Source organism: Hypomesus transpacificus, chromosome 19 (assembly GCF_021917145.1).
Source record: "Hypomesus transpacificus isolate Combined female chromosome 19, fHypTra1, whole genome shotgun sequence".
NCBI lineage: Eukaryota > Metazoa > Chordata > Actinopteri > Osmeriformes > Osmeridae > Hypomesus > Hypomesus transpacificus.
In genome coordinates this window covers 3077209-3096678 of record NC_061078.1, presented here as the reverse complement: position 1 = coordinate 3096678, position 19470 = coordinate 3077209, and the positions used below count along the sequence as shown (strand labels likewise).

General features: G+C 42.5%; 3 protein-coding genes across 4 annotated transcripts in view; 1 reads left to right on the top strand and 2 right to left on the bottom strand.

Moving 5' to 3' along the window:
• The window catches only part of frmd5b (FERM domain containing 5b), a 40022-nt gene extending 28738 nt beyond the window's left edge, over positions 1-11284 (top strand). The window contains exons 3-14 of the mRNA XM_047041977.1: positions 330-372; positions 508-586; positions 2417-2514; positions 3572-3695; positions 4510-4597; positions 4714-4802; positions 5212-5275; positions 5507-5598; positions 5719-5793; positions 5896-5964; positions 6073-6179; positions 8172-11284. Coding sequence (XP_046897933.1) covers positions 330-372; positions 508-586; positions 2417-2514; positions 3572-3695; positions 4510-4597; positions 4714-4802; positions 5212-5275; positions 5507-5598; positions 5719-5793; positions 5896-5964; positions 6073-6179; positions 8172-8764 — 1521 coding nt within the window. The 3' untranslated portion in view covers positions 8765-11284. The remainder of the gene's footprint in view (positions 1-329; positions 373-507; positions 587-2416; positions 2515-3571; positions 3696-4509; positions 4598-4713; positions 4803-5211; positions 5276-5506; positions 5599-5718; positions 5794-5895; positions 5965-6072; positions 6180-8171) is intronic.
• A 270-nt stretch (positions 11285-11554) lies between these two features.
• Positions 11555-15046, bottom strand: wdr76 (WD repeat domain 76). 2 transcript variants are annotated; one of them, XM_047042287.1, is made up of 14 exons: positions 14783-15046; positions 14634-14672; positions 14459-14551; positions 14265-14323; positions 13985-14105; positions 13614-13718; positions 13478-13518; positions 13126-13279; positions 12838-12990; positions 12632-12747; positions 12445-12543; positions 12191-12343; positions 11994-12047; positions 11555-11881 (listed from the first exon to the last, which is right to left on the bottom strand). In XM_047042287.1, exons 1-14 carry the CDS (start codon positions 14963-14965, stop codon positions 11632-11634), a joined length of 1620 nt encoding a protein of 539 aa, XP_046898243.1. In that variant the 5' UTR covers positions 14966-15046; the 3' UTR covers positions 11555-11631. The 2 variants fall into 2 exon arrangements, with proteins under 2 accessions (XP_046898243.1, XP_046898244.1); XM_047042288.1 differs by lacking the exon at positions 14634-14672.
• A 974-nt stretch (positions 15047-16020) lies between these two features.
• LOC124481748 (pro-cathepsin H-like) lies at positions 16021-19347 on the bottom strand. Its single transcript, XM_047041939.1, has 12 exons — positions 19219-19347; positions 18907-18938; positions 18649-18754; positions 18490-18560; positions 18286-18390; positions 18082-18168; positions 17691-17746; positions 17502-17583; positions 17341-17409; positions 17127-17233; positions 16857-16982; positions 16021-16669 (listed from the first exon to the last, which is right to left on the bottom strand). The coding sequence occupies exons 1-12, from the start codon at positions 19295-19297 to the stop codon at positions 16594-16596; spliced, it is 996 nt and encodes a 331-aa protein (XP_046897895.1). The 5' UTR covers positions 19298-19347; the 3' UTR covers positions 16021-16593.
• Positions 19348-19470: the final 123 nt, after the last annotated feature.

Here is a 19470-nt window from a genome sequence, read left to right as displayed (position 1 = left end):
TTAGCGAGCTGACAGAGAACAAGTGTTTCTCTGAAAGTCCTCCAAAGAGCTGGCTTTCATCTTCCCTACTGTCCCTGGGTGGGAGCACATCCTCAGCATGTGATGTAAATAAACGAGGAGTAGGTAGAGTGAGCGTGGCTCTGGAATGCCCTCCAGTTGCAGACAACAAGTAATCGTGCTTGGCTGCTGAGCAGTAAGCCTGTTCTGTCAGTTTAGTCTGGACTGAAGTCCTGCAAATGTGAGCCATCCTCCTGGGGGTTTAACTCCTAAAAAACACGCTGGTCTGAAAAATTTCTGAACGTAGTTATTTTTCATCTTTGGTCTTTCAGCACTGGTTGGAGTTTACAAAGTCAATTGCCAAACAAATGAAATGTGAGTATTAGATTTGATAATATTCACACTTTTTGATAGAGCATGACATCTACAGTAGCTTAAACCCAAGTAACTGACTGTGATGTGATACTTATTCATTTTCTCAACAACCCCTCTGTGACCTTGTCCTTTCAGCCCAGCCTCCTTTCACCATGTGTTTGCGAGTCAAGTTCTACCCACCTGACCCTGCCGCCCTGAAGGAGGAAATCACTAGGTAAGCTTCTGGCAGGCATGATGGAAAGATCTTCCAAAAAAGGAGAGCAGGGAGGCAGCCTTACCCTGCCTTATCAACGCACAAGAGAACAATTTGACATTAAGTAATGTAGCTTAAGGTGCTCATGCTGTTTCTTCCTTCAGGTAAAACCAAGCATATTTTGGAGTAAGTATCAAATACCGTACTCTCATGCCCTCAACCTTGTTTTCATGTAATGTCAAAGTATTTTTCTTTTGCAAAGGAGTTTGAGCTCTTTTTGTTACAAGCTACAATTCCAGGTTATTTTGTGCTCATAGAGGGCACTGTGACAGTCAGATTAATACTCTGGAGGGCTTGACACAGTGCATCTTCAGTGTACAAAGATATCCACCATACATTTCAGCCAGTCAGCAGCCGGTCTCCCTTCTCCTCTCTCATAACAGCAGCCAGTAAAACTTCAAAATCCTCTACCATCTGTCGAAGCCAGCCTAGTCTCTCCTGCGGTTTCGTAGAGAACCGTCTGTGTGTGTTACTCTCTCTCTCTCTCTCTCTCTCTCTCTCTCTCTCTCTCTCTCTCTCTCTCTCACACACACACACACACACACACACACTTCCGACATATCTGAGATAATGATTAATAACAGTATTTATTGCATTGCTGCTGTGTGAGAATAGAAATCAGTGGTGTGTGAAATAAACACTGGCTGACTTCAGACTTTGAGGGTTTGACCAAATCCAAAGGATGAAAACTAGAACTACTGGATGACTCATGAAGGGCTACAACCAAACCAATAAGAAAAAAGGAAATGTGAATCATAACTGAATCACAAGTGATGATACCAAGAGAATGTACTCTTGTGATACGAATAATACAAATATATCCCATATGATCCATACTGATCATCGTTTTCCATTGAGTGTGCGTATGGGTGTGGTGTAGTGGTTCGAAGTGCAGCTAATGGTTCAGAGTGGAGAAGAGACTGTCTAATGTATTAATTATAGAGAGATGGGACTAAAAGCCTGGTTTCCATATATTTATTAGATAAGGTGGGTAGACTTGCGGAGGTAAAATTAGCCCACTGTTGGGAATAGAGTGTTCCCAGTCACAGAGGGGGCAGAGGACAGTATGCTGTCTGCTTATTATACGAATGACCTGGCATGGGGCCCTTGCTGACTATACACACGTGCGACAATAATAATACATACCTTAAGACATCCTAACACCTGGGCACATACACACACTCATAGCTGTGTAGATCTGCATATGTGATGCAAACCTGTGCAACTTAAGTAATAGGTTATTGTGTATTCAACAATATGCAGCATTGTTCTTTGCGTTGGGATGAAAGATTCATTTCAGATGTGTTCATAACACAAAGGGGAATTCATCCTTGTTGGAGTAGAGTGATGAGGTACCTGATTGAATAGAGGAGACATCCTTTCTTTGTGTTGTTTTACTGTACTTCTGTTGTTCCAAAAGGACTCCTGGTCTCCAGGGCCCCAAGGCCAGAGGCAGGAACTCAAACTCACACATACTCCCCAGTGCTCAGCCTCAGGCTGTCTCCTGTGTACCTTTCTCAAACACTTTACTTCAGAAATCGTCTCAACTTTAGGCACACCAACTTATACATGAGTATGTCATGCTGTGGAGAGCGTACACAGAGGGAATGCTATACTGAATGAAGAACCTCTTGGGTTTCTAGATATCCATTTCAATGAGGGAAGCAGTGTTGATAAAAAAAACAGCGAATAGTTTTGTCAGGAGTTGTTTGTTTTCTTTGCTTTGCCATTTGATCGAATATTTGCACCGTATGTCCTGTGAGTCAGTGATGATGTTGTGTTCCTGTGCAGATATCTCGTCTTCCTGCAGATCAAGAGGGATCTGTATCATGGCCGCCTCCTGTGCAAGACCTCCGATGCTGCCATGTTGGCTGCCTACATACTTCAAGGCAAGCACCTAAGAATAGCAGTACACCGCCTCTCTCCTTTCTTTTCACTGTGTGAAAAAAAAGTTTTAAAAGGTTGAAAAAATATTTAAAAAAAGTTTTGATAAAAAGGTTTAGAAAGGTTGAACAAATATATTTTTCAAAAGGTTGAAAACTTATTTTCTTTTTTTTCAAAAATAGGTTTGCTTGATGAGGAGTCTTATATTATACTCTATTGTACTCTGCTCTGTTTTAGGCTTCTCTGTTCTCCCCTCTCTTCTTCTTTCACCACAACCCCAATGCCCTTCCCTCTCACGCCCGAGGGTATCATACCAAGTCCTTGGCATCCATAAGCTTCCCTCAGTAACCTCGGATGACCTTGCAGGCTTATAACGAACATCTGTCAGTATGTTAAGTCAGCGTTGTGATCACATCTAAAGGGCTGTGCAATGGAGAGCCCAGGCCTGCTGTGTAGACTTCAGCCACCGTAGCCGGCAAGCAAGCGTGTAGGAAGCAGAAGGAGGCAGGTAGGAGAGGCAGGCAAGCAAGAAAGGCAGGCCCGCAGGACAGACAGGCAGGCCGACGAGGCAGATAGGCAGGAGAGGCAGACGAGGAGAAGAGGCAGGTAGGCATGAGACACAGCAGGCTGCGTAGACTGACAGGGTAGAGAGACAGCAGGCAGGGACGGTGAGCAGGCAGCAGGCTCATTGGCATTCAGCTGGCAGTTCGCTGTGGAGGACAGGCTCCCTTGTCACACCCAGCTTGTTGTCTGAGGCTCTACCAGAATCTCAATGCCGCCGCTGCGTAAAAAGCTCAGCTGAAACATCTTGGCTAAGCAACGGTGTGGAGGCTCTGCTGCCGTGACAACAGGATCCATACAAATTAGTATTTCGAAGCAATAGGAAGTTAGATACATTGAACCTGTTTAACATCTACTGCCCAAAGCCCTTCACAACGAGTAGACTCACCTCTGCCACTAGTCAAGATGACTAGAGTTCCAAATTAACTTCCTGTGAAAAAAAGACCATCTGTCTCCTGCTGCCTTCCTTAAGTCGTGTGTGTTGTGTCCTTCCTCTCCCAGCGGAGATCGGCGACTACGACCCGGGGAAGCACCCCGAGGGCTACAGCTCCAAGTTCCAGTTCTTCCCCAAGCATTCGGAGAAACTGGAGAGAAGGATCTCTGACATCCACAAGACAGAACTGATGTAAGGTGACACCTGTCGGGGTTGTTTTCCCTGTTCAATCCAACAACCAGTTTCTACGTTCGACACACACTTTTGTCGTCCATGCTAAATTGGCCATCATCTCCAATGTCTGATTTCAAACTCCTCAAGGTCTCAGGAGAAAAGATTAGAAATGTGTTGCTTTTTTCTCCTGGTACTGTACTGGCATAGGGAATGACAATTCCATTCTATCTGCATAAAATAGTTTCCTTGAGATTAATGACCACACAGTACTGTATGCATTTTACAATAGATACCAGGTTAAATATCAAACAGGAAAGAGTTACAGAAGAAATACTAACTTACTTCAATAAAATCTAAAGCACACAGTGTCCCAAGGTCATCTTTGTTTAACGAAATTATATACGATATGAATAAATAGGTATTCAAGACCACAGATATTCAATTCCATAGCCACTTGATATGCTGACTATTCTATTTCTAGCAATGTTTTATCCGTCTAGTTCTGGGTCTTGATATGATATGCAGTGTATTTGAAATATAAGGGTGTGTGTGTGTGTTTTCTGATACTGCTGTGTCATTAGGTTTTTCTCTCTCTCAGTCTTCTTCTCATTTTCTTTCTCTTTGCTATTAGGCATTATTTTTAACTTACAAAAAGTTCAGATAGATCACTGACGGAACAACACATGCAGACAACATATTTTCTGTACTTTACTACCCTCTAGTGTGGTGTCTCTGGCTTCCCTGTGAATACAATGTCACTATATTCTTTGCTAATGTGTTTTATATAATGGGCCCCAGGGGACAGGTTGATGAAAAGTTGTGTTTCCTCCAGAGGACAGAGTCCAGAGACCTCAGAACTGAACTTCCTGCAGAAGGCTCAGATGTTGGAGACGTTTGGTGTTGACCCTCACCCATGCAAGGTAGCAATACCAGGACAAGAGGAAGCCATTATCTGTAGTGTACTGTACATTAGCTCTTGGTCAGTCTTGTAGTAGCTTGTATCAAATGCTGACATAATTCCCTCGATGTTTGTCAGGATGTATCGGGCAACCCTGCCTTCCTGGCCTTCACTCCCTTTGGCTTTACTGTGCTCCAGGGAAACAGGAGAGTCCATTTCCTCAAGTGGTTAGTACAGATTAATAGTCTCAAATGCCCCCCCCTCCCACACACACACACACACACACACACTCAGTACACCCTCTTTACTAAATGGCTGTGTTGTTTTCTGGCTTGTCTGTTTGCCTCCATCAAGCAGCATGTCAGGTGCCTGGTTATCTTTCACCATCAGAGATATTTATCAGTTACCTAACTATGTACCATATCTTACTGTCATATGAATTGACAGCATCTGTGCTGGTGAAGACCTTTTCTCAGTATTTTTGTATACATTCATAACATGCACAAAACACATTTCCTAATCCTTTCCATCCTGCAGTGCTCTGCCCTGGACTGACAGCTTCAACATGAGCGTTAATCGATCATACTTCCCATCTCTGTGTTCTCCTCTCTAACTGAGGCCTTCTCCCCTGTCCAGGGACGAGGTGACTAAACTGAAGTTTGAGGCCAAGACATTCCATATATATGCAAATCAGAAAGAGGTGGGTGCGTGCATTATTTAGACGGCTTTCTTTTTCCCTTGCCGGGCAAAAAATAATTGCGGCCTTGTTTTATGCATGGAAGGCCTGCCTTGAGGGGCTGGGAATGTGATGTTTTCATACATAAGAAGGTAACGAGACATGACTGAAGAAGGATTTTGATCAGATGTAGGTTCCCACTCTACAAAATACACACCCGCTTCTGAGACTCATGATCTGTTCTTTGAACAACAGGACAAGAAGATCATTCTGACGTACTTTGCCCCCACACCGGAGGCCTGTAAGCACCTGTGGAAGTGTGGGGTGGAACACCAGGCCTTCTATAAGTAAGTCACGCCAGCCAACTCATATATATCCATGGTGTGGAAGTTGATCTTCATCATAAAGTAGGAGTGTGTAATCTTTCCCTTACACCAACCCGGCATTTTTTTTTTGAATGCCTGCAGGTTGGAGAAGTCCAGCCAGGTTCGCACTGTCTCCAGCAGTAATCTGTTCTTCAAGGGAAGTCGTTTTAGATACAGGTATGATATTAGAGTGGATAGATGTGGCTCACTGAGGTAATGGGTTTTGATTTTGAGCATTTTTGACGGTTTATTTTCGAATTCACCTCATCTTCCTCTCAGTGGCAGGGTCGCCAAAGAAGTGATGGAGCAAAGTGCCAAAATCAAACGGGAGCCACCCGAAATTCACAGGTGAGACTTGGTAATCTATTGACACTTCAGTAGTAGGTGTCAACTATCTGGGTTACTGGGTTGAGACCCAGTTGTAAGACATGTTTCTGTGTGCTTGTGTGTCCACAGGGCTGGTCTGGTCCCCAGTAGGAGCTGCCCGTCCATTACACATGGCCCCAGACTGACCAGTGTCCCCAGGACCAGACGGAGAGCTGTGCACATCTCCATCATGGAGGGTAAAACACGCACTGACACACGACAACACACCACGAGCGTAGCCAGGGGTAGGCCAGGGGTAGGCACAGGCCTACCCAATTTGTTCTAAGGCCTACCCAAAAACGAAAATACATCTGAAAGATTATGCACCGGGTGCACATCACAAAGTGAATATTATTCTGGCTACGCCCCTGCAACACACACACAGTCTGTCATTTGGGCCTCAGGGTCATATATTGTGTAGATAAACCCACTGATGTGGGCCAGTGTTAGAGGTTATATGCTTAGATCATGTGAATAGTTGGGGATCATTTCACTGAGCCGAATCAAAGATATCTGGCGTGCTTTGTATCTGTGTGGATAAGAGCCCTACATTAGCTCTATTCTTGGGGCTTTTAACACTGCTTGATGTGCACAAACAGACGCGCATGCAGACTGACAGACACACACTTCTCGCCGTGTGAAGTAACCTGAGTGCCTTTCCATGAGAACAGAGCCACAGTTGCGTTTGTCATTCACAATCCCCGTCAGTAGTCTTCCACACTGAGTCAGACAATACCGACACACAGACACACACACACACACATACATACACACATACAGTGAAGTTAAGGAGCCACCCATCTATCTTCCTCTGTGTCATTTTTACTGTCCTTTAAGTAGTCATGCTGAGGCAGTTACTGCAGGAGACAGTCCCTGTGTTTCTAAAGGGCAGTAATTTTCATTTTAAGTGAAAAGCTGTCAACTCTACAGTTTCAGTTACATCCTGCTCTGTGGGTGAGGTGCATTATGGTGAACTTGCCCATCTTTAACACAATGTCTGTAGCATCATACACCATCTTATTGTACTCTGACACCCCCCTGTCCAGCATTCAAACCACCCCTTGTGCTCTCCTATTGCCCTGTCTGCATTGGTATCTGCAGAGATAATAATATCCTATCTGAAAATAGCCCCCCTGTCAGGGCCTCTCCATGAATGTCAGGGACGTCAGCAATGGGAGGGTAGGTAACCACTTGGCCACAAGTAGGCCACATTCCTGCTCCCAGGACCCTGGAACTGTCCCTGCCTGCCAGCCTGACTGAGGGACAACAGAAGCCTGGAGTCACAGGACGGACAACCTGCTAGCCAGACAACCAGAAAGCCAGAAAGCGAGAGAGGTTGGGTGGTAGGACATTGGCAAGGTTACTGCGGGGCGTAGTGCTCGCTTGTCACCTCGAACCGCCACCATGGTGAAGTGCCTGATCAGGATCAAGACCACGGTCAATGTACACTTGTGCATGATCAACCACTGCTACCGGGATGTGAAGGTGCGCGTGCTGTCGTTGGGGCCCAGGCTGCTGGGGAAGGCTCTGGGGATGATGCCTCTGCTCCCAGCCCTCCCCAGGGGCCCTGGGGAGACCTCCAGGGCCTCCTCCAGACTTGGTGTCCCTCCTCAGTTTCACAGTCCTGGGCTACGGCCGGGCAGGTCTGCAGGTAAAGGACTACACTTCAAAAGGACTGGATTGGATTGGTTTATCACCTCAGTCACACAGCGCAAGCAAATCTCTGTGTTTGACTTTCACTCAACTTTCTATGTCCAGCTTTGAAAGTCATTAGACTGGAGAGGGACTTGACTAAGAGTGATACTTGAGGGACCTCTTCTCATGTTGTGTGTTAATGTTTCACTGCGGGGGGTTTGGGGGGGGGGGGTATGAGAGGCTAGACAGAAGTATTTAGCCTAAGCAGGTATTATGTGACATGATGACGTCTCAAGTAAACATGAAGACAGTCTGCTTTGGTTCTCAGCTTGCATTGATGGATTAGGGGTGTCGTAGTGCTGCGTTTGGATGGATGTATTACAGTGGTCCAATTCTGTTTGTGTCTTTAAAGCACCTCAAACATTTGGTTTGATGTCCGCATGTGATTTCTGTCTAACACTGTGTGTAAAACCTCAGTAGTCATGCTGGTCTCAAGGTTATATTCATCTGATATCTGCATCTGATTGGCCTGCCTTTCCTCTGCCCCCTGCCAGGCCTGGAGTCCCTGCGAGACAGCGCCCACTCCACACCAGTTCGCTCCGTCTCCCACGGCGACTCCTTTATGCCACGCTCCCGCAGCCAGGCGGTGGACAGCAGCGAAGCGGCAGGCTCGTCGGTCATCTCTGACGAGGCCTACAGCCCCTCAGACAGTGTGCTGCCCACGCCGGTGGGTGAGCACAGCCTGGAACAGGCCGCGTCGCGTCAGCTCAATGGCGCCCCCTGCAGCATCGAGGAGGAGAGGGAGTCGGAGGCTGGCACGCCGCTGGGCGGTCAGGTGGCAGAGTTTGGCCCTGACGGCAGGGTGCTGCGGCTGGGGAGGACCAAGTCAGCACCCCCTAGTGATGTGGAGGAGCTCAATAAGTTCATCCTGAGTGTGTTACGTCTGTTTTTGGTCACGATAGGACTGCTGTTTGCCCTGTTGCTTCTCCTCATCATGCTAACAGAGTCAGACCTGGACATTGCCTTCCTGAGGGACATTCGTAAGACACCTGAATTCCAGCAATTCCATTTTGAGTACTTCTGTCCTCTCCGGAGGTGGTTTGCATGTCAGTTCCGCTGGATGGGAGGGTTCCTTGTAACCAAGTGAGAGAGGGAGACACAAAGTTGAAAGAGTTGAAAAAAGACAGAAAGTAAAGAGGACATCATCAAGGGAATTGAGAAAGGGGAGGACCGAAGGAAGGAATGAAAGATGGAAGGAAGGAAGGAGGGAGTGAAGATCTGATCTAAACATGAACCTAGTTACTCCCATGATGCACCTCCTGTCACAAGCCAAGGACCTACCCCTGCGTGGGCTCAGAAGAAGAGCTTCCTGTTCGAACCATCACAATGAGGACATTTCCAATGCTCATGTTTTACTTTGGAATTTCAGGTCATCACAAGGAACTTTTTTTTTTTTACACAAAGCCAAGGCAACAGGGTCACAAAGTCTACATCGACTTGAAGGAGAAACACATGAAATCACAGAAAACAGTTGCCTTTATTTTCTATTGATTAATATAATTCATCATTGCATGAGGCATGTGTTGAGCACTGAGCGGAAAAGTGAATTGGTACGTGTTGAGTTAGAAGAGTTGAGGAGTGAAAGAGAGAGTAAGGTCCTTTTCTATTTTACCTCCATAAACTTTCATGTTAGTCATTACATTGCAGAAAACTAACATAATTAAAGCTGCTATTAATTAGAATACACACCACCACCAATGGATGTACTGTACAGTAATGGTCTGGAGTCAGAGAAGAGGTGGAAAGGATTTTAACAGAAGAATACTTTTTGAATGTAGAAACTGTCACGCAAGATGGCTTGTTCAAAAAATATTTTTCTAATATCTGTGACTAATGGTTTATGATCTTTTTAGGTTCCTTCAATTCAACCAATGTCATGCAAATCTGTTCATGATGTCATTGCTAATACTGTCTAGTGAACAAGCGTCAAATCATAATCTAAGCCTTAGTAAAGACAAATGTAACTGTTGTACTGTATTTGAAGATTTTCAAACATCGGAAATAAAACAGTTATTAATAATTCAAATCAATGTTTGAAGATGAGCAATCAGTTTTTGAAACAAACTTTTACAAAATATAAATAACCTTAGATGTAAAAGTGTGGGTTTTGTGACATAGAAATGTAGTTGTAGAGAAGCGGAGTGGTTGCTGTTATGCTTTACATTGGATACCATAGACCTTTTTACTAGATGTGCAATACTATAACACTGGAAACCAAGATTGGGTATTTGATACAAGTTGTTTTTACTTTCCTAAAATTTACCCTCAAATAAAATGTTTCATAAAGTTAATTTCCCATAGTATAAGAAAAGAAATAAGTTGTGCTTCAGAACACTTGTTGACTGTTTGTTTTCTCAAATTAGATTATTGAAACCTGGGGTGCATTAGATTATTTATAAATGCTAAATAATGTTGAAATCATGCTGGCTTATTTTGTACGATGTAGTGTCTCCTAATATGTAGAGAGGTTTTCTTTTGTAACATATTTTAAACAATTGATATGTTATTTTTTATCATTGGAAATGTAATGATACATTTTCCGCACTGTGGACCAGATGGACAATTGCAGAAATATGAGGGTAAAATATTTGAGGTTTTCAGTCATTATCATGTTCACATTGCACTTCACTCCCAGTGGGCCTACCTTCTGTATGTCTGCTATGACATCGTCCTGCTACTGTATGTCTACCAAAGATTCCTCTGTATTCTGATGGTCTTCATCTATCAACAGTGGAGCTACAGACTTAAAACATGTTACATCAACATTATGAAACTTTACTTAACTGCCTAAAGTCAGTATCCTCCAACATGTCCCACATGTTGCTATGAAATCAGATACTGGTAACATCCAGAATTGATTTCATCAATGCAATAAACCGTTTGGACATATCAATTAAATAAGACATTTAACATTTAGTTTGAATTTTAATCCTGTATAACCTTGTGGTGGTTACTGAGTTCAGCTATATTTCGCGGTACTTTTCTCCTTTCTAAAGATTTTAGTTGGTTCCCGATGGATGTAGATCAAGTTATTTGTTTGAAACTGTGGAAGAATGTCAAAGCAACAGATGAATATTTGTATAGCTCTGGCTATGTACCTTTTTGTGTTCATGTATATGACAAAATATTTTTGACAATAATTTAGCAATAATATCAATATAGATAACTTTAAATATATATATGGTCATACATGGATGGTTTGATTCCCCCTCCCAAATATATATTTCCAAAGACCCAATGGTAATACAAGTGAGGTGTTTGTCATGTTCTCCCGTTGAACTTGCCGATCAGTGCATGTCTCTTAAGTGGCGTTCCAGGTTGCCTATATTCCATTAGTGCCACAGATGATGAGTTAAATGTAACTTCCTATGACATCAGATGACCTGTGTGTTACTGCAGAGTAGGTGACCTGAGGCACCACCGCACCCAGTGGTAGTGTATTGACATGTGATTCGGATGTGGTTTGCAATGAATCCACTATTTATGACAGTCAATTACAGCCAAGTGCTGTGACTCGGAGATTTGATCCTGTTCCACAGATGATCCTATAAGCACGTATTCTACATTTGTTACCCTCAACTAAGACTGCATTGTTTCTAATCAGATTGAAAACTGGTGTATCCAATTGATTTATCAATAAATATAATATATTCTTAAATCGCTGTACATGCCAGGCTCTTCTTTCATGTTCCGTTTATTTTTTTACTGGATCCAGTACTGGTACAAGTTGAAACACTGCCATCTAGAGATATGACAAAGTAGCAGACCCCAGTTTCCTTTATCATCACAACCAAACTGAAATCACATCAAAGTGAAAACTTCATATTTATTTAATATATAAGTATAAGAATAAAAAAACTGAATACACAATGGTTAATGCAAACAAATTCAGCGAACAATAAGTTCAACAAACACTTTCGTGTTTTTGGGTCCAGAACAGCGGCTCTGGTTCTCTCAGTCAGTGAAGAGATGAAGGCGTCCAGAAGAGTTGCCCCCAAGAACAGCATTCCTACTGGGGTGGAACATTGTGACAGACTGCATGGTGGTCAAGTTCTCCTTGTCCCTTAAAGAGTGCTGGAGTTGGCCGGTCTCGTGGAAAACCTGCACCTTAAACGGTTTTTCCATGCTTCCCACGAGAAAGCAGTCCTCCTGCTTAGGGTCCCAGGATGCCTTGCTCAGCCAGCACGCTGATTGCATGTCATGTCTGCAAACATACAAAAAAAGATATACATCCTTTCATTGAAACGATACATAACCCTGGTGTTTAGAACCTGAGCCAGAGAGGAAGTTTATGCAAGTGGAAGGATTTACTGTACTTGATCGAGGTCAGAAGTGGAGCATTGGAGGTTATACTCGAAGTGTCATACACCCTTGAGGAAAAAAAAAAGGATATCGGTACATATTATTTCTGAATACAATCAAACACACAATGTAAACAGGCCAGTCCTAACAGCAATGAGTACCTTTTTTGCTATTATAGATAGGAGCATGAACTAAGATTAGACAGGTTCACCTGATTTTGTTGTCGAAGCTGCAGGTGAGAACTCTGTTCCCAGTGTTAGGGGAGAAGTATGCACTGGAGATGCTCAGTGGGTGACCGTGCAGCTGAGAGACCGCCTGGATCAAGTCGGTTTTCAAAAAGCGGGCATCGTAGATGCTCACGACCCTGAATGGAGTCGACGTGAAACGTTGAATTAGAAATGTACTGAACACCGGAATACTGCCCTGTCCTTCAAGAGGATCTTACATGCTTCTGTAATACAATACCAGTTCTCAGCTACCACAAAGTACTGTTTGTGAAGAGGATGGACACTGACACAGCGAATCGTCTTAGAATCCAGCGTATGGAGGGATTCGTAAGAAGTTCTGTATAAACATACACATCCAGATTTATCCTATTAGATGAGCAACTTAAATCCAGGTTCAAACCAGAGAAAACAAATAACTAAGTTACCCAGGTGTCCGCCTGTCAACAATTGCGACATCCCCATTCCATTCACCAACGACTAGCGTGGAACAGTCACGAGACAGAAAGTCGAAGGTATGTAATCCTTTTCTGACGCGATACACCTAGGTGGTGGAAGCAAGGAGGCATACCAATGTGAATGCGGAAAAGGAACATTAAAAAAAGACGCAATGGTGAGCCCGGTCCCCACGTACGTCATCAAAAACCGCCTTCTCTACGTCGGTGCTGCGCAGTGTGCCGTCATAGCTGAGACTCAGCAGGTCGGACGAGGCGGAAAAGGCCATGCAGCTGACCGGATGCAGGTGGGGCTCAAACAGGAGCACGCCGTCACCTCCCCAGTCACAGTCCTGGAGAGCATTAGACATACAACACCACATAGTCACCATTATTCTACCATGCCCAGCTTGTAACTGTAACATGGCACTATCAATGCATTCAGACGGCATACACAACTTAAGAGAGTCATGGAGGGGGAAGCTTACAGGACTCCACAGTCCCAGATGACCCGACTTATCTCCTGCAGCCAAGAGCAGGCGGCTGGTGCAAGGGTGGAAGGCTGCAGAGAAAATCCGATCCTTTACCACCTTCACCACTCGTGTCTTGTCCGTCCGCAAGCGTTTCAGAGCATTACTGTACCTAGGACCACATTACCGCCTGTCATAATGACATCCTTTATTTTTTATCAGTTTGTTGAACTACCTTGGAGGTGGACAAATGAGTGATAATTGACTCAACAATATCACAAGAAAATAAAAAAAGAAGCTAATGAATGTACACTGTCATGCACAGCAAGCGCAGTACCAAATACATCACATTCAGTATTTGTGAACTTACTCTTTCAGATCCAACGCCTGCTTTTCTTCTGTTACCGAGACCTAACCAATGAGAGGATACAGCATCATCATTACACAGACCAAGTAGCAAGTTGGAGATAAACTAGGATTCATGTGATGAAAAAATAAATTCCCACCTCAGTCCACAGCTTTATCAGCTCTGGGGGTAGTGGGCTCCAGTCCTCTTGGGTAAGTGGGACCATTAGGATAGGACCCTCTGGTTTCTGAGTTGGTGAAGACTTCTAATGCAGTTTTAACGCAAGTTTAAATAAGGTTTTACAATGTGTACAAGGCTTCCAATTCAATGTAATTTTTGAAGTTGCACTATTTTAACGGTCGAGAGACCGCAGATAGAATGCGGCTAGTTCGATCAACACTTGTATTATTGTTTTTGTTGATTTTATGTAAAGCACTTTGAGCTGCAATTCTTGTATGAAAAGTGCTATATAAATAAAGTCTTACTTACTTACTTAACAGCAGATATGAGTTACAACTGTCAGTCACTTACTTTATAACTGGACGTCATTGCATGCCTTTTTGGGGGCAACAGGAGTGACTCAGCATCTTTGTTCTGTAGGCGCAGGGATTTGCGAGGAGGCAGAACTTCTCTCACAGAGCTCTTTGAATTGCTGCACACAGGATTCCTCAGTGTGAATGTCAAATGGTGAATGCTCATATTAGCCAAAACTGCCATGACTTTCTGCTATTTTATCTTGGACAGAGTGGAACTAATCATTAAAGTGACACTAAGCATGGACATACCATACACTAACATACAGCCAACCCACCTCTTGCGACCTCTCTGTGAGGGTTTTGGTGAGGCTGTCTGATTCAGTTCCTCTCTTGCCTTTGGATGGGAAAAATATTACTTGGTCAATTACATCTCTAGAATTGTGAATAGGACATTTGCTTGCATGGATAAATGAAATACTAATAATATACTAGCTTAATGGCCTACTAGCCCATTTTCTTTTTTACATACCTCAAACAGTTTGATGGTAGACAGAAAAGCTTGGTTTTGTCGAATGTTTTCTAATCGTTCAAGTTCATAAGATGACAGACCTTTAGGTAGGCCCTGTGAACAGATAGGTAATCAAAATATCTCCTTTTATGAAATCAAACATGTTGTAGGCCTATTTACTTACAGAATCACTTACGGCATCGCTGTTTTCAATATAGGAGTCCACATGCGTCACCTTTTTATACAAATGTAAACAGTGAGGTAAAAATGTAAGGAGTTTAGATGTTGTAGTTGTTCTCAGACTTTATAGCAATTTGCCGTCTTAAACTGGTTGAATAAACTTACCTTTCTTTTAGTTGCTTTAATATAGTCTTTGGAGCTGTACTTAATTCTCCTTGGTGCAAATCCTTCAGTCGTTGGAGCGAAAATTGTAGGCTTCATTCTTGCCTTATTTCTTGTAGAACGTCGGAGTCCACCAACATCATTATCATTGTCCGCAGGTGGAGTCATTTCCTTAATATGGATCATGATATTTTTTTTATGTATAATTTGTGAGAAACAAAGGCTTCACAGCATATTCTACAGTCACGCCAAAGTTATGTAGTCTTGACGATAGCTTCTGTTGACTGAGAGCTAGCGAACTTTTTTTGTTGCGAAAGATCTTAACTATTAATGGGCGTGAGAGTTTTGTAACTTAGCACCAGTGATTGGATGGACATGAACGTCATCCAGGACATCTCAAACTTTTCACGTAACCACCTAGTATACAACAGACAGGCTTATGTAGATCAAATGATTATGGTACACAATCCCTGACCTATGTAGCATGAAAAGCATAAAATGTATTGCATTGCCTACTCACAAATGATGCTGGTGTCAGAAACCCAATATATCTCCAATCCTGTAGGCCTACCTTTGCTAGAAAAATAACAAATATGCAGTGTTTTCATTTGGATCTTAAGTATGCCTATGTCACGTATCATGTTGACCTGTAATAAGTTTAGTTTTGTGTCCCCTGATTTACATGTTGCTGTGTCTGTTGAGAGCTAATGTAAACACTGTGTTGTACAGACCATCTAGGTCCCTAAATGGATTTCAGAGCATCTGATGTGTAACTGTCCCTTTACACAACCTGAGCATAGAGAACATGTATAGCCACACTTCTAATTTGTACATTCATTAAATTGAACCAGCTTTTCAAAGACAGTGGCTTCACAAAATAAACCAATGAATAAGCCACACTTTGCCGAAGACGATTTGCTAGAACACAATAATTGATTGGAATGTAAGGGAGGCTCCAATATTAGACATTTACATTTAGCAGACGCAATGCTAAGAGCGAATTACAGCAAGTACAGGGACATTCCCCCCTGAGGCAAGTAGGGTGAAGGGCCTTGCCCAAGGCACACGTCATTTTGCAAAGCCAGGAATCGAACCGGCAACCTTCTGAGTAATAGCCCGATTCCCTAACTGCTTAGCCATCTGACTCCCAGTAGAGGAGATATCGTCATTCCCCTGGCACTGAGCTGTCTGTGTTGCTCAACCACTCTCAGAGGTCATTAATAGCTTACACAACATGTTTATAAGGGATACAACTTTTATTTTACAGAACAAATCTTACATTATACCTTTAACAAAGTCTAAGAAAAGTTGCAGTTACAATTATGTGGGCCCTACTGTACCATATATGTCTTTATCACTCAGTGTGTATCTTATTGGACAGATCTTTCCTGAGTTCAGCACACACTGATTGTGTCCCAAATTGGGATTTCCTGTGTGCCTACATTATTCACTAATCAATAGAACTAGTCATTGGATACTAGTTAGTATGTTCTCATGTGAGCTTGCTATTAATAAGAGTAGATTGTGTCTGTGTCAGGGTTAATAGATGTTCGGGGTCAGATGAAAGTACTGAGTAAACCTCCTTTGTCATGACAACAAGGAGAGCTCCAACTATGATCTCTCTAGTCTGAGTGGTCATGTGGTGGGAGCTGTGAATTATTTTCTCTGAGATTGTTGTAACGTCATTACTGCCTGACTGTCACTATCTATGTTTACATTCTTGTGCCCTATAAAAGATGGTCCTCCGGCTTTCAGAGCGGAGAAGAGGCATGATTGAGACCTCCAAACAGACAAAACACTTTCTTCTTCACGGATCACACCAAGGGCACAGGATAAGAGGAGCAAGCCGCCAGTCCACACATGTTCTTCCCACGTTCAATTTTAAAATATCTGAGGAAGGAACAGGAGAACAAAAGTCTGAATGTATTCACATATAATGCTTTGCTTAAGAAACAGGTTACATAACCGTGACAAGTCTGCTTGCTAGAGTGATGTACTACAGAATGACCACCGGACATAAGTTTATTTTATCATCACATCATCACAAATCTAACCAGAAGTAGGCTAGTTTATTTACCCATCCATTCCCCAGGTTGTTCCCCATGAGTTTTTCACGATCCAGTATGGGGTGCTATCTTCCTCACCATATCCCACTGCCAGCACTGCATGGTTCACAATGTCTATAGTGTTCTTACACTGAGTACTGGAAAAGTAACAGGAGAAATAGTAATGACTTTAGACCATGAAATACTAACTACACAAAAGGTGACCTGTGATATTAAGTAAGAAAGCTTTTTGCTTGAAACACAGTTGATTAAAGCTAAGACAGAACATGTTAACAAACTACCTGCTGTAAACGCCCTCCTTGTAGTGGATAAAGTCAGCCGTAACTTCATAGCCAAAGCTGACCGGATTTAGTCTGGCCACAGCATCAACCATGCCTTTTTCATCATACTGCGATTGGCAAAGTGGCAAATGAAAAAGTAAATGAACAAAATAATTCAAGGCTGTGGTGTGTGTTGCAGATATATAAGCTGTGGGACAATTCAGAGCGTACTCACACTTGTTATGTTGACAACGTCTTTCACAAAAGCAGCTGCCAACTCAGGCTTGAAATTGCAAAGCTTGTCCTTCAGGAGGAAAATACATGAAAATGGCTTAATATATATATCCAAAAATAAATTCTAATAAAAGGTTTACATGGATGACACAAATTACATACATGCCCTACGTAGGGATAGTCATCTTCAGTCATAAGTCCATTGCTGTATTTAATGTACTCAAATGCCTGACTAGGGAGTCCACTGAAACAAGCACAACATTTGCATTGCAATCATTCTGTCAGATTGCCCAAGTGAAAATTTTATATGGAAAGGGCTGATCATATTAACATGTCTCAAGTGTCACAAACCCCAGGCATCCATGGTTGTTGAAGTCTTGGGCACAATCAATCAGCTGCTGCTCCGACTAAAATGATAATGGAAATGGAAATCTTTATCGTACTGTAAAATCACCTCCAATCACCAAGCAGCGGGCACTTAATGGTGAGCAGATGGGAAGTAACAAAGTACAAATACTTTGTTACTGTACTTAAGTAGATTTGTCTGGGATCAGTACTTTACTTCACAATTTGTTTTTCTGACAACTTTTTACTTTCACTCCGTAAATTTTTTACACAAATCAGATGGGTCAAATAGGATTATATGAAGTAAAATAATTGGCCACTGTATTCCTCAGAACCAAAGAACATGCAGTGGTGAGTCAATATTGTAAAAGACACAACCATATTGTATAAATCTCACCAGAAGTGGAAGTTTTCCAGTGGCAATAGCTGTCACAGACTCCAAGCATCCTGTGGTGGAGAAGGTCCAGCAACTTCCACAGCGACCCTGAGGGGATTTAGAATACAACTGTCATATCAATAAAACCAATTACTGCTGTTCATGAGTGTGTTAAACAAATCCATTCATTTGTTAAATATATGAAAAATAAGTGATTCAACGTACTTGGCTCTTTACAGGGGTCACAAAGTTTCCCCTTGCTCTCCAGTCCACAAAGTCAGGATAAGGCCCTTCGCCACTGAAATGACTCCCTTTTGTGGCTGAGCAGTTCTGATGAAGATAAACATTGGCTATGCTTGGTCTCAGCTTGGATCAAAACCATAAGTTTATTGTAAATGACTTTCTTCCAATGAAAATTCGCGCACATACCTGAGGCTCTGTCAAAAGAAAGGTCTTCCTGAATTCAGAAAAGGTCATGTCAGAGAACTGATTCAATCCCACTAGAGGTTAAAAAAAACATATATGTTAAAAACGTAACATATCTGAATAGCGAATTGTAAAATGTTTGCAATTGCTATGTTCGTGTACTTTTAAAAGAGCTCTTCAGTGCATTATGCCGGTAGATTTTTCGCTTATTTTCGGTGAATATCTGCAGCCGATGGGAATAGTCTTCTACGTCATACGCTCTATTGTACTGTACGTGGGAAATAGTGTTACAATACTGTTGTTAAAGTGTAAAAAGCAAGCTATAGATTTATGTTTATATACATAGCCCGAGACTAATGTTTAACATAACATATGTTGTAGCCTATAATTGTGGCTCATAAACACAAGCCTACTGCAAACCTGTAACATCCATTCTTTGAACTGATATTCTTCTGCAAGAAGCACAAAACAATATATTGTTAGATGTGGTGCGAGTGAAGAATAAAACGTAACAAAATCTGTCCTTTCAGAGCTAATTATCTTATTGTTTAACTCCGACAATGCTCAAAGGTTCGACAATACCTTTAAAGGCTATTATCACTTATTATTATTTTACGAAGTTATCAAAACAAGAGCTGCATTCATAGTAGGGGCACGTGATACCCTTCCGAGCTTCCATGCAGGTCAGCTACGTAACACAACCAGACATATAATTTTCTGAAATGTGCCTACCTTCAGGTAAATTCAAAGGAGTCAAATTTGCCACATTAAAAAGAGCAAGTGTAAACAACGTGGCGCTCAACAGCGCCATTCTTATTTAATGCTTTCGAAAGCACGTTATGCATCACATGACATTGAGAGCCAACTCCTTCTGTCATGTCAGTCATGAAAGCGATGTCGTAGACCAAACTGTTACCCAAACGTTGTCTGTGATAATACGTAACTCTCACACAGACACAATAGATTGACACACTTGAAAATACG